General features: G+C 32.9%; 2 protein-coding genes across 2 annotated transcripts in view; one reads left to right on the top strand and one right to left on the bottom strand.

Moving 5' to 3' along the window:
• The window catches only part of LOC119837704 (epidermal growth factor receptor kinase substrate 8-like), a 15933-nt gene extending 13101 nt beyond the window's left edge, over nucleotides 1-2832 (top strand). The window contains exons 9-12 of the mRNA XM_038363435.1: nucleotides 149-284; nucleotides 1046-1161; nucleotides 2203-2391; nucleotides 2639-2832. Coding sequence (XP_038219363.1) covers nucleotides 149-284; nucleotides 1046-1161; nucleotides 2203-2391; nucleotides 2639-2710 — 513 coding nt within the window. The 3' untranslated portion in view covers nucleotides 2711-2832. The remainder of the gene's footprint in view (nucleotides 1-148; nucleotides 285-1045; nucleotides 1162-2202; nucleotides 2392-2638) is intronic.
• Nucleotides 2833-3469: 637 nt separating this feature from the next.
• The window catches only part of LOC119837623 (hexokinase-1-like), a 28780-nt gene continuing 16968 nt past the window's right edge, over nucleotides 3470-15281 (bottom strand). The window contains exons 3-11 of the mRNA XM_038363302.1: nucleotides 9968-10121; nucleotides 9348-9459; nucleotides 8560-8666; nucleotides 8055-8275; nucleotides 7401-7609; nucleotides 6904-7041; nucleotides 6286-6431; nucleotides 5618-5751; nucleotides 3470-5135 (exon numbers count right to left, since the gene is read on the bottom strand). Of these exons, the coding sequence (XP_038219230.1) occupies nucleotides 5046-5135; nucleotides 5618-5751; nucleotides 6286-6431; nucleotides 6904-7041; nucleotides 7401-7609; nucleotides 8055-8275; nucleotides 8560-8666; nucleotides 9348-9459; nucleotides 9968-10121 (1311 nt within the window). The 3' untranslated portion in view covers nucleotides 3470-5045. The remainder of the gene's footprint in view (nucleotides 5136-5617; nucleotides 5752-6285; nucleotides 6432-6903; nucleotides 7042-7400; nucleotides 7610-8054; nucleotides 8276-8559; nucleotides 8667-9347; nucleotides 9460-9967; nucleotides 10122-15281) is intronic.

Genomic DNA, 15281 nt, shown 5'->3' with positions numbered 1-15281 from the left:
CTCGAAGGCTTGATTCGCACTGCTTTAATTAATCAATCGAACATAGGCGCGGACGCAGCCACGCACACATATACAACAGTTTCGTAACAAACAAATTTTTTAAGAAATCCATATCTACAAGCCTACAAATAAATTAATGAACTGAAAGTGTGAACATTATTCTCCAATAATGAACTTTACAGAAAAGCCTATACCCCCGCCCCCACCACCGCCACCCCCACCCCCGGAACCGCCAGTCGCGCCACCACCACCGCCACCTGTGACTAAAACTGATACTATTAAATGTAAGTATATCTACAAAGCAAAAACTTACTACATGTTACTGGCCCAGTAGCTATTTATTAATGAATGGCTATAATATCTCTATATATATAAAATTCTCGTGTCACAATGTTAGTTACCGTACTCCTTCGAAACCGCTGTACCGATTTTTATGAAGTTTGTGTTCATTAGGCATATCGGGTAGGCTTGAGAATCGATAAAAAAATATTTATATTTTTCATATCCATGAATGATAAGACTAAGGCAGAACAGCGTTTGCCAGGTCAGCTAGTAATATCATAAAAGCAAGAGTGTGTTTGTTTGTCTTTGTTTCACGTCGCAACAGAGCGATTTATTGCATAGGAGGCTAGAGCTCATGCTCTATACAATATTAACCGCGAAATATCTCCTTCTCTTAAGAATTTTTTTATACCATGCGGGTAAAGCCGCGGACGGAAAGCGAGTTAGTTATATATTTCAATAGATAGTCCTTGAACGCAGTGATTCTGCAGAAGAGAATAAGAGCTAGTAGGTATTAAGTAGTAACGTTAGCTGTTTTTAGTTAAAAAACAAATATTAACAAAGAAAACATTCAATCAATAAATTCAAGTCAAATTTAAGAGACATTACTTCGATTATATATCTAACAACATAGCGGTCGTAACCAAATATAAGCGAACAGTGATAGAGAGCGAATTAAATAACACATCACAGATGAAATAGCTCTAAATATACTATCGCTTATAGTATTACAGAACCTAAAAGTAGCACATAATTTTTCCAGCCACCAAGTCAGCAGTCAGCACCGGCAGCGACCTGCACGAAGAGCTGAAAGCCGTACTACCACAAATACAGCGCAGGCTGGAGATCAAAAAGACACCAGATATATTTATTCATCAGGTAAATACAGCATTTTGCTTAAAAAAATCGGTTGTCTGTGAAGTCGGTTCTCTGATGATAGTTGAACGTGACAACCAATTGTGCCTGTTTGTCGCTCGTTCCGCGCTCTCGCTTCCACTTCAAGCATTACATAGAACGCCTCAGAGCGAGGTAACGCTTAGGTTGATTTTTAATCTAAATAAAAACTTACTCAAGTTTTGGGATATTAATTGTGTTTTAATATTCTGATGAATGAATAATTGTCGCTTTTCACAACTTATCAAAACTTGTTTAGCTGTCGCATCCTATAAAATGTAGAATTAGAAATGAAATGCATTCGTGCAGATTGTGCCTTGTTGTTCGAATGTTGATTATGCAACATTCGGCCCAACTAACAGTACTTTGTTAATAGTCTTGACTGACTACATCAATTAGGCAGTTAAATAGAATCGCAGTACACTCTTGTTACGATGAAACTAATATAAAACAGCAATGGGCGTACCCAGGGTGGGGCACGGGAGGGCAGCTGGATATCGTATATCTCTCTACTCTCTATTGTTATTGAAAAAGCTGAAGGCTGAAGATTCTCGGAAGTTACTTTTAAAATAGTTCAAGGATCTCAAACGACTACTAAGTTCTCCTATCATCATCATCATCATCATCATCAGCCCATATATGTTCCCACTGCTGGGACACAGGCCTCCTATGAGGGTTTCCTAGAGTTCTCCTATATACCTACCTAATTAAATAATATTAATAAAGAAATACTTATTTTTATTATATTTTCTGTTTATTTATTTGACTTGGTTTCTATAAAGCATTTGCAGGATGACTTGTGGATGTTTTCCTTATATATATTGTAGGTGTCTTCGAGTGGTGTGTAGGGCAAAACAAGCGCGCGGGACCTGGCTTAAAAAATTTAAATTGCCCTCCCCTAGCCCAGAACCTGGGTACGCCCATGAAAACAGCCCCCCTTTTTGATTTCTAACAAAGTATATATCTTTTAATGCAGCAGCGACCTTTACCGAAGTAATAGAAGCGTTTCACGACACAAACTTTCAGAAATCCAATCCAGACGAAGTAGTATCCTGGCTTGAACTGAAAGGTTTCAGTAGGACTGCACAGAAGCAGCTGCGTGTGTCTGGTCACCAGCTGTTCGCGCTCTCCAGAGCACAGCTGGAACGGGTTTTGGGGCCTGATGAAGGCAAGCGGCTGTACAGCCAAGTTCTGGTGCAAAGGAACGTATCTGGGGTAAGATATTTGCTGTTTTGTCATAGAATTGAATTGGTTTATTCTGATTAGGATAACGATAGATAGGTATATATATTTTAAATAATCTAATGTAGAATTTATATTCACTTATTAGTCTTCAACAAACTTGACATTTAGTTATAGTATATCGATATAGTAAATATAATTGAATGGTGATGGTCATCATCGTTTAAAACATTTAAATAACAATTTAAATTTTGGGTGGTGCTCTCTTGCACGCGAGCAGTACAAGACGACATCGGCGTCAGAACTTCAGAGCATACTCCGGAAGGTTCGAGAGAAGGTGGAGGTGTCCTGACCATAGACAACGAAAATGCCACAGACGACGAAGCGGCCATAGACGAACCGCCCATAGACTATATTCAAATAGACGCAGAACATAAATATTATCGAAGTTCATCGTTCTGTTAAAATATATTATAACTATGATTAAATATAATTTTTTACTACCGTTATTGTTTATGTTGATCTATAATTGATAATTTATGAAGCGTTTAATATATATCCAAGCCACATTTAGTGATACGGATTAAATTTGTTGATGACATTCCCAAATATCTTCATGTATATCATGTGAGGCTGCCTCTCTTTATGGTTATGTACAAATTAATCGCCTTCATAAATAAAAATGAATAAAATGTATCAAAAATGGTATAGAATCCGCCTTGTTAACAAGATTTTGTATTACTGAAACTAGGCTTACAACCTAAGACTCAGTGGCGGCTTTAGGGCGAAGGAACAGGGCATGCGCCAGACGCCCCGTTACCAGTGGGATGACGCAACCCAAGCAAATTTTAACAAAACAAGATCAGCTTTTAGTCCTTACTATTCTTACAATCGAAAATGATATAGCTCATTCCTACGGGATACGGACTTACGCGGGTTTAACCGCGGAGCGCAGCTTGTATTATATATATATATACAGATAACTTGAAATAAAAACCATATTCGCTTCCCGTATTAATTTATTACATCTTAAAATAATAACAATTTGATTACAGTACATCAATAAAAATGTACATTTGATCATAGTTTAATTATAACAATGTATAGTAATAACCTTAAAATTTAAAATTACAAAAATAAACATAGTAAATTCTGTTAAATTATTATGCACAGATTAACAAGAAATATCATTCACAATCTACGATATTACATTAAAACAGCGGATAGTGACAACTATAAAAAATATAGCTGCCATTAAAACTATAAAATTTATATCAGATAACTGTTATAAATGATATAAACGTTTCTCTGATATAAAAAGATAAAATGGCAAGACTGAAACTAAAAGAAAAGCCTATTAACAAGCAATATTTTTAACATTTAAGACATAAAATATTTAAAATTAAACACAGAAACTGTACTAATCATATATAGCATCAATTTTTATAATATTTTCAATTTCAAAAATAAAAGTAGTATATAGTCTAGTTATGTATTAAATTAAATATAACGATTTGTATATATAAAAATGTCTATCCGTAATATCATACGTTATTTGTACAATTCAATAAAAATATTGTAAGCTCTAATAGATATGTAAAGATTAAAAAACTATATTGTATTCTAACAGCTTTCGAGTAATATTGTAGTTATTGGTTCGGAGGTAGAACATTATTTTTTCATTTTACTTTGAGAGTGGGACTATTTATTCCAAATATCAATAATTATGGCACTGATAATAATATTAATTAACAACTAAGGCTGATATTTCGAATGTCAGTTAGCATATTTTATATAAATATGCAGTCCCTTTCGTTTTATTTTCAATGACATGAGACGACACAATTTTCTAACGATTTTCAATAATTCATTGGCAAAGCAATTAATTACATAAGGAATCATGTTTAGTACATATGAAATACTCAATATGCACTAAATATGAATAAAATATCAATACCTAACAACTAATAAATTGGTAATTAAATCATAATTCACCGACCATTTTTCACACCGATTCTTATATAGTAACAGAATAAAAATGATTCATCTGATTTATTAATATGAAAACTAAAACTGACACTGTCTTTAATATAATATTGAATGCATCTATGACAAAGAGAAATGTATCTTTAAATGCGTATACACTGGTGATTGGATACAGAATTATTAACAATAATTGTGTATCAAAGAACTGCGAGGCGAATCGTTTAAAAAATCACAGTAAAAATGCCTATAAATATACACTAACCTACAAAGTCTTTCATTGCTAGCATTCATATCCAAACATGGCGGATCTTATAGCGTGATTCATATACCGATAAATAGGAAAATGCCTGAGGGCTTTATCAAAAATATTCGTCTAGTAAACAAATGTCATACAATGTATACATTACAAAATTACTTCTCTATTTGATGATTATTAACATATTTCGAAACTTAGTCCACTAGAAATTACCTAATTATTTTTGCAAGATTATAAATTCGAAGTCAGCGGTGTTTTTTGAATAGTGTATTATAGGCCAAGTTATTAAACTGGCACTAGACAGAGCAATGTATCTGCATTGCTATTGGAATCCACTGGATACAATTTGGTACATATTTAACAAATTACGTTCAATCGTAGCTATATTATTCACATATTTGCTCGCTTGAACACCCTTTGTCACACTGCAGTCGCACACAAGTGGCTAGGATTTTCTTGCCGCAACTCTGGCAGCAATGGCGGCTGTTAATGCTGACCCCTTGCCGCTGCCGTCTTCAGCGGCCAATAATGTGAACTGTATAAAAATAATAGATTAATGAAGTTTTACAACTTTTGGGTGTGGTGTTTTATTGTTTGTTATGTGAAAATTTTTAGTCATAAAGGCTAGAGTTGACTTTAATGGTTAAACGTAAGTGAAAAAGGCTCTTTATAAATCCAAATATTATCTGGTATCTAATATGTACAACATATTTTTTCATTTGCCACTCCGTTAAGACGCAGCTTTCAATTTTCGAAATGAGTGCAGTAGTTACCGTTTAAAAATATTTATCGTACATACAAAAATACGAACGTTTTCTCTTAAAGTTTTGGTTTAGAAAGGATAATAAGAGCTATTCTTATTATCTTCTCATACTTCAATAAGAATTTGGAGGCAAATAAATTAAAGTTATAAAAATTACTAATTAAAAAAAAGCACTTAGCACTACGAATATTAATTGTAGATATAGCTTGTTTATACACGAAAAATTCACATTCACAAAAACGGATATGAGATACCTTATGATGAGGGGCAAGCAGAGCGATGTATTTGTCCATAAGATGTCGTAAGCGCGGGTGCTTTTTGAATACAGAGCCATCTACCGCCACGGACGCGTGCGCTCTGTCCATTCGCTTCAGGATTGTTGCTATGCCTGCAAACAGTAGGTTTTTAATATTAACTATTTGTTTTTTGCAACAAATATATTTAATACGAATGTTTTCAGAAGAAAATAAAATTTGATATAAATCCTCTTGATTAAATATTGATAAATATAACAATTTTGTTTCTTGGGTCAAATATTCTTGTACTAGATACATATCAAATATCAAGAATTTACATCTGTCATCCAATTTCCAAATGACGTCTGGCGTGGTAAGACTTTTCTCTGATGAAACAAACGTGTGGCTTCAAACAGACTGACTTATATTTCTTAAAGACAAAAGAACAGGTAAATATTTCCTCATGATAAATATATGGCTAACTAGCGTAGTTACATAGTATAACGTTTAGTTACATAAATATAATAATTTTAACATTCTCGACTATGATAACGATTCATTATCATTATAAATAAATTTTTGTGCCAAAAATCTCCCTAAAATATTTATTACCAAACGGTACTACTACGCCAGCTCTCACAAAGCTTGGCTGGCCAGTAATACGTATAAATGAGCAAGCAACTCACAAACAGACACAAGTTGAGCAGCACGGTTGGAAATTAGTCGCGCCGCATGCTGTGCCACCAGTGCGTCGGTTCGCGATATTTTTGCGCCGGCGCACGCTGCGCACAACACATCTGCTGTGCGCTGCCATTCGCCACTCACGTTGTCTCTGTAATTCATTAAAAACAAAAATAACATAATTATACTATAATTATACATTGTAACTTGATATAAATTGTTATTTACTGAGTTGTTTGTAGCCTAATGGCTAATGCAAAGAGAAGAAGAAGTACTTAATTGTTAATCTGTATCGCAATATGAAAAAATAATTGGGATGTGGGATTGGGACCTGAACAAAAAAATTATGGAATCACTAATAAGCCCAATATGATCTTAATCTGTAATGTGTATTTAATTTCAATATATAAACAAAGTTATGTTTGAGACGAATTCGTGATTTATTTAATCATTATCCACTACGTTTTATACTAAATTATTCCAATAATGGAGAAAGTTCAACGCCAAATTCATATAGCCGTATAACTATGAATAGTTCAAAATAAATACAAATCATACCTCATGTAACCAAAGACTTCGTAATGCTGCATGCACTTACGAATAAGATAATCAATTACACTTACTCTTCAAACATGCTGACATGAACTGAAAGTAATTCTCCTTTGATGGGCTCAGCTGGAAACAGTCCATCTTTAGCCAATCCACGCAGCACAGCGCAGAGAAGCTCTCCCAAATATTTCCCGCCGATATATTTCTCGAAACTAAAAGAAATATTTACTATTATTCAAAAATTTACGAAGAATATTATTCAAGCTCGAATAATCTCTAAACTTCGAAGTTAGAGCTACATTTTGAGTTTTTATGATTGAATTATTTATTATGATTAAATCAATAAATCTTTAGAGTTATGTCTATTTTATTACATATTTTCTTTCAAATTTTAGTAAGGTTACCATGTCAACGTATTCTATAATCACTAAAATAGGACACAATATTTATTTTAACACAATGTTTACTCCAAAAATTATTTACAAGCTATATAAAAGTTGGCAACCCTATATGCAAGTCATCTTTCTCAAATCAATCCGAAAACATAATAGATTAACATCAAAACACTCACGTAAAAGAAGCAGCGAGCAACGAACTGCCGTCCACCTCATTATCAAACTCCGTCCTCAGGAAGGACAAACAACCATTATCCCCAAACGCCCCCCACTCGATATCCACGCAAACATCATGGACCTTCTCATGTGCAGATTCCCAGTGCTTGACCCGGTCTGCGCGTTCCATGTAACAGCCGTTGGATCCTGTGCCTAGAATCACACCCACCTGGGAAAGAACACCGTTTATAGTATACGAGACTTCGAGATCGCGTTATATCCTAATAGCTGCGCCCCGCGGTTTCACCCACGTAAGTCCGTATCCCGTAGGAATATCGGGATAATAAGTTGCCTATATGTTATTCCAGTTGTCCAGTTGTCTACGTACCAAATTTCATTGCAATCGATTCAGTAGTTTTAGCGTGAAAGAGCAACGAACACACACACACATCCTTACAAACTTTCGCATTTATAATATTAGTAGGATGAGTAGGACTAAAATTTGAAGACAATACATTTCAAGAACTATTCAAGCTACAGTATTAAAAAAGAATATGAGTGGATGAAGATATATTGGCATTCTTTCGAATGATATTTTGCATCAATTTAACATTTAGATTGTAATCTAACAATGTTTTAAATTTTACGGTGACATATGAAATTAAATCACTCACAGCAACATCAGGATCCATATGGGCGCCAGCTACCAATGTCCCAGTGGTATCATTCAGTAGCACTTGAACTGTTATCTTCAAGCCTCTATCCCACAAACAGCGCTGGAGCAACGCAGCCACATCCACTCCATCCATACCACTGCACTTGAAGCTCTTGGTCCAAGTTATTAGCTCACCAGAAGATATGGAGTGCTGCTTCATGGGGAACGAGAAAGTGAATCCTGAAACATTGACATGTCTTAAAAAATCTGCGTGGATTATCAAAATTATATCAGTCAGGAAATTGTCTAAAATTATTGCTTATGTTGGCTTTCTGACGACAATTAAAGCATATGATAGTTTTTGGAAGTCTGTTGCGAAACATAAGTAAATGTCATCGCAATAGAGTTTACAATCAGCAATTTTTGTGTAAATGAAATGGTTCTCATGTCTGTAAACATGCAACGATCCAGATCCGATCTATTACCCACTTACAACTAGATTTAAGATAATATTATGCACATACCGAGAGACAATTCACGGTCCACCATGTCTTCTGAACGTAGGAAATCCAGCACACAGTCGGCAAGGAAATTGAAGAGTTCTTCGCCAGTTCCTAGCCGTAGAGCATCGCTGAAAGTAATCATTAATTTTGTTAATATCGAATAACTCAAATGTACAGTTGTTAGAAAAAAACTGTTGAAACAATAAAACTGGAAAATCAAATTGTGCTTTTTAAAATGCTTTTAAGATATTTTGATATATGGGATTCAATATAACATAACACAATTTAAACCAATAACAATTTTATGTTAGTTCTGAAAAACTTGAACACATTAAAAATCAATTTTCAAATATCAGAAATACTATTATCACTACCTAAATATGCATAATATGAGACGATTTTAACACACTTATGTAAGCTTCACCTATATTATGTAACCAATTCCTTAAGTCTCGATTATTATCCAGTTTAAACGGGTAGATCTTATTAAAACTTTGTACATTAATCAAGGATGTATGACAATACAATAATTTTATTGGTATATTATCCTGATAAGGTTCGCCAGGATTTAACCATTTTTTTTACGTATACTCTATAAAAGAACAACTGAGACGATTAAGTTGGTTCTATCATTAAAGCGGGTTTTTTTACTATTTATTATTAAGTATAAAAAAATCTTGAATACCATTAAATTTTAAATTGAACAAATGTCATTATGATATCGCAGAATTACAACCAAATCGATCTACACAGCAGAAGCTTATCAATGCCAAGTGAAATCTTTGATCAGGATCAAAGGGGTGCTGTACCTGATATGATAATGTTTCACATCCTCCCGCACCAGTTGACCTCCCCGTAGTTCTAAGAATAGTACTCGGAAATTAGTACCGCCTAGATCCAACGCTAGGAACACACCTTCCTCTGGAAAAATGAAAGATTGCCTTTCGGCTCACAGTTTTTTTGGTTTGTGACGTTCTTTAAGTATAATAAAGTAAGAAGCCAGCTTCTTATTTTCTTTATCTTATAGAGGTACATATAGTACTCTGAGATCACTTACAAATCCATCATCAACAATGAAGGCCCGTTTCCTTTTCCTCACCCATCCCAGTCCATTCCTTCTTTCCAGTCTTTAATCCTTTCCTTTTCCCTTACCCCATAAAAACGAGCAGCACATTCGTAGAGGCACTACCTTTGCGAATGTTCATGGGCGGTGGTGATTGCTTACCATCAGGCGAACCACCAGCTCAGATGCCCGCTATGACATAAAAAAAAATGAAATAAGTTTTAAAATTGGTTCAATAGTTTCTAAGATTAGCGCGTTCATTGAACAAACTCTTCACCTTAATATTATTTTATTTATTAATTTTATAATACTAGTCCCAAGATATTATATGATAAACATTTATCTAAATAAAGATAATATGCTTACCTGTGCCATCAGGTAGTTCGGGTATGTACGTATTTTCCATTTGCAAGCTGGATGGTCTTTTACTGAGACCATTTTCGATTTCGCGGGTAAAAACTTCACCAACCTTCTGCAAGGTGGCGCCACATAACACAAGGCTGGATAACCTGGACTCCACCTGGAATTTAAAAAGTTTTAAGCTGTATAATTGTATACATATATCATCATCAGACTATATATATGTTCCCACTGCTGGGACACAAGCCTCCTATATATATATATATGAGGGTTCAGTCTATAATCCAGCACGCTGGCCAAGTGCGGGTTATATCAGATATCACATGTCGTGGAAGTTTTGATCCTTGGAGGTATCGTGGAATTCATTTTTCCCAAACATTTATTGCAACCTTCGTAAAATTATATAACTTAAAAGTATAACGACTCTTTGTTCGGTTTCCGTTGTTCGTATTGATATTTTATTATATTGCAAGTAAAATTATGTTTTTTCAACCGACTTCCAAAAAGAAGGAGGATTCGTGTATATGTATATATGTATAGTAAAAGGTCCTATTTAAACTTGGTCTAGATCTGACAATTTGAAAGCGGTATAATATTTTTTTTTAATAATTATGCAAGTATATAGTTTTTTGAGAGCAACCCCACACAGATTTTATTAAACTGTGATTGAATATACTAAAATACCCACATAATAATAAGCAGATAAAGGCTATAGCTACAAAATTATTTTAAAACAATCAAACCTGTAAACATCTGCATAACTTTCTTTTTAATTAAATATCATAAAGATATCACAGCACATAAAAGTTTAATTTTGTTTTCGTGAGCACGACTGATAATAAAGTATTTATTATGTGTAGCACATAATAGATGAATAAAACTGGGTACATTTATATAATTATTCAAATTACATTTTAATAATTATTATAATTATTCAAGTATAGACTCATTGTTTTTTTCTATTATTTTAGAAACTAACATATATTGTTAATGGGGCGTAGTTGTTCGCAGTCCTGAATTGATTGCCTGATTGAATAATAGCTGTCTTGGTAGATTTATAGCATTTTTTTAATTTTCCAACTTAATTCTTCTTTCAAAAACCTCTAATATTCATATCTACATCCATCCAATCACACATAAAGCTCTGATCAAAACAAATAAAGATTCATATAGCCATAGATTAAATATTTCTAAGGGGTGAACACTATTTCAGTTCAAGGACTCAGCCCTTGACATACCGAAAAAAAAACCTTTTACGTCAAATAAATAACGATGTGAGATCATTATTGCGATGTGTCTGGCAGTTGCGTATAGAAACATACGTTTCATATAAATAACAGTAGAACGTACACTTGTTTCTGAATAAGGTTTCGAGTTCCTATGTTTCATTGGGGCTACTTCAAATGTGTATATATTTGATCATATACCAGCATTATCTGAAGTCTGTTTGTCTGTGTCTCCTTCGCGCATAAGCCACTAAAACGATTTTGATGACACTTGGTTTGTACCAAGTGTCATATTAGCCTATATTTGTATATAGGCTAGATAGATACCACGGATGCAGCTGGAGAACACAGCTAGCAACATATAAGTATTCAAGATAAAAAAAATGCAAACATGAATATTCCGTAGATATACTTTTATAATTATTAACAACTTGGCCTACAATCATTTACTTATCAAAAGTGCGGGGTTAATTATCATTCTCATTTATTTGCTGATCTTTCTGATTAATGCATTTATATTTAATTTTTATACTAGGTATTCTTGCAATTTTGGTCAGACGGTTGAACTGAGCTTAAAACTAAAATATATATGATGCAGGCTATGGGGTATTGTCTCTAAGAAATAATGTTTCTACGGGTGGTGGAAGTATTGTCAAAATTGTTCAGTAGTTTTTGGATTTTAGATTAATCAATAGAAAAGTTTTCCAAAATAGAAGAAAGTTCTATAGCTATCCAGAATGAAATACTTTACTTCTATTAAACGTTTGAGTTATTCTGTTGTATATTTTTCATGTATGTTCCCCAATTTCTTCGTCTTTTCAACTGACTTCTCAACCACGAAGGAGGTTGTCAATTCAACTTTTCGTTCGTTACTCGATAACTCCGTGAGTTTACAACCAATTGACGTGATTCCTTTTGAGTTTGATAGGAAATTACTGTCATATGGTCCAATTTTAGAATTAAGAGTGGTATCTCTCCAATCCTGTGACCATTTTTTGTAAAAATATATTGTGCTGTATGTTGTTTTTGTTCGTAAGTGTATAATCCCAGGTGGTCCGATATTTCATTGTTATTGTTTTGTCTTGGACGATCTTAGCCACTTATTATTATTACTATAATGTTATCCATATTCTTCACAGCTGGATAATGATATTTATCTTCGAATTATTGTTCGAACGCAATAATAATTGTCTGCATTCGATCGCTTGTAATCTTTGACCAACATAACCCAAAACAATTTGTATATCAGTAGGGTGCAAGTCAAGGTGAAGGTTCTACTGATAGCTAGGTAGATACTCGGTTAACTAGTTTTTTAACGTAATGAGAATATGAACAAAATGTGGCTAGTTGAAATCTTCTGAATATTTAAGTGTTGATTGATTTTTTATACCTTATTGCATTTTATTGGAATTAAGGAGCTAGCATTAAAGAAAAATATATTATTATAACGTTAACTTAATTTACTGAACAGAGATGAAAACAAAATCATATGTCATTTGAGTGACTATACCATTTACAAACAAAAACAATAAAAAATAAAGAAGTACTGATAGACTTTAGTTAATTTAAGTAAAGAATTTAAAGTTTTGCTTATTATTAGCAAACTAAATAGGGATAACGTGTATCGTTTTGTCTGCGGGTAAAATCGCGGGGCTCACCTAGCTTGTATCATACAAACGCTATAAATATGAAATACTAGACGCTCCTGCCGGCTTTGCCCGGGTTAACCCTTGATGGCATTCACACGTAACGTAGTTTTCAATTGAAAAATAATTTCTGAAATATCTTCAGTTGGTCCAGACATTAATTACCTTGTACATACTCACAAACTTACAAATTAGTATACAATAGGTAATAAAAAATACAACGAAAATGCATAATTTTATTGTATCAAATAAATATCATATAAAAACTTAATCTTTACTGCATTTGCCACCAAAACAGTTATTGTTTAAGTAGCTTTTACAGTCATTAAACATAAAACGTTATCTAAATATATTAATGGTATTATAAACGCGTTTGTACCAAGTTAAAGGTTAAATGATAATATAGAAAAATGTGTTTATTTAATGGATGATGAAGACGAACACACGTAAAAATATTTTATACAATAACTATAAATACCAATACAAAACCAGTATGTTATGTATACTTTACTAATTAGAAGATGAAAATTTATATATTTGAACGCGATAATCTCAGGAACTAAAGCACCGATTTCTAAGTCTTTCACCATTTGATATGAACGTGATTCTGGAATATCGATACGAAGGTATATAATATAGGTAAATAGAATCAGATATTTAATGAAACGCTAAGTATCTACTAACAAGATTTCATATCGTAGGTACATGTTGAAAACTTCATTATATTTAAAATCTTGGATTTTTATGATTTCGAAATATATAAAAAATATAGATAAATATTTCACACATCCATAGGTGAATTACTGATACATTTACAACAATTTTAAACATTATTTCATAACAATTAGTTGCTATATTTAAAACCTATACTAAAAATGTATTAGTTCAGAGAGCCTATTATAACATAAATGAATATAGGATGGAGCCGACTGAAGTGAAATGAAATTCTTTCGGTATCTGTTATTAAACACAATAAAAGAAATAATAAATACGACACACTCATATAACATATCTAATCTACAATATAATCGACGGCTATAAAGAAAAATTGAAAAAGAAACAGCTCTATGATTTGGAAGATTTTGAATTGTTCTAACATTTGAAAATGGACGAAGTTGCGTGGGTCAGCTGGTATTATGATATGTTACAGATATGCATTTGAACTTTGTACGCATTTTTCGATAGGACACAAAGCATAGGAAGTGATAAGTAACTAAAAATTAGGTTTATTATTGTTGACCAAAAAGCCGTAAAAAATAGTTTTAAAGCAAAATAATTTTTTTTTTGTTTTCTTCGCAATTTCATTATTCTTATTAAAAAAAAAGAAAACTTATATGTTCAAACACGTGTATTAAATTTTCTATCGTTTCATAATCAAGTAGGTATGTAGATTATACGTGTACCTACGCATTCAACAAATAAAATTTTCCACAATAGCCTTCTAAAATATTTCTTCAATTCAATTTTATTTTATGAATGGCAGTGCTGTGTTGCCACAATTTTGCCAATGTCACGTTGTGGATAGTTTTACATCTGAGATTTATAAGAGGCTCAAAAGTATCCGTCAAGCGCAGATATCACAACACAAAAATGAAACACACAATATATAGAAATTACCATTACTACCAACACTAACTAAATTACCAACACTAAGTTAATTTGTTATGGACAAACAGTAATAATATACAAAGTATAACATAAAAACGAAAATCTACTATATTTTTGGACGCTTGATAAATATTCATAGTTTTATTTTGTTAGAAATAATAAATTTAGAAATAACATAAACAAATGGGGTACTAGTTAGTGAGAGAAGGGATTTCATGTTAGTAGGACGAGGTACGGTAGGAGGAAGGTTATCATACAGGGAAGAATTCTTTGTACAATTAAAAAAGATATGGTCCAGGTCAGCTTCATCAATACCACATTCACAAAGTGAGTTGTCCCTCACCCTGATTTTTGCTAAATGCACTGGAGTACTTGCATGGCCTAGTCGAATGCGACAGATCGTAGAGGAAACACATTTGAAAATATTTCTTAATTTCTGACATTTGATCTCGCTCATAAGACAGATAATAAAACACACGAGTACTTAAAGTGTGGCGTTTCAATCTGTCATCATTGCCACAATTGAGCTCATCAATAAGTTTAATTGATGCATTTCAAACTGAAATATATTATATAAAAATAGACATTTGCGCTGGTAAGATTGCTTTCAAGACCGTGACAAATCTATTTTTCGCGCGGTCTATTTTCTAAAATTGTCACACTACAGATTAAAAACTTTCGTTTTTCGACAATTTCTTTTATAATCTGTGATCATTTCATTCCAAATCCACTTCAATGTTCAAATTAAATAATAATTTAATTGAGTTACTGTTAAGTACTGATTTAGTTGTTTTTTTTTTTTTTGTTTTTCTAATTGTCCGACTTATAATTATTAATTTA

This window comes from Zerene cesonia, chromosome 28 (assembly GCF_012273895.1).
Source record: "Zerene cesonia ecotype Mississippi chromosome 28, Zerene_cesonia_1.1, whole genome shotgun sequence".
In the NCBI taxonomy this organism is placed as follows: domain Eukaryota; kingdom Metazoa; phylum Arthropoda; class Insecta; order Lepidoptera; family Pieridae; genus Zerene; species Zerene cesonia.
The sequence above is the reverse complement of the archived record's forward strand: the minus strand, read 5'-3'. Positions and strand labels throughout refer to the sequence as shown.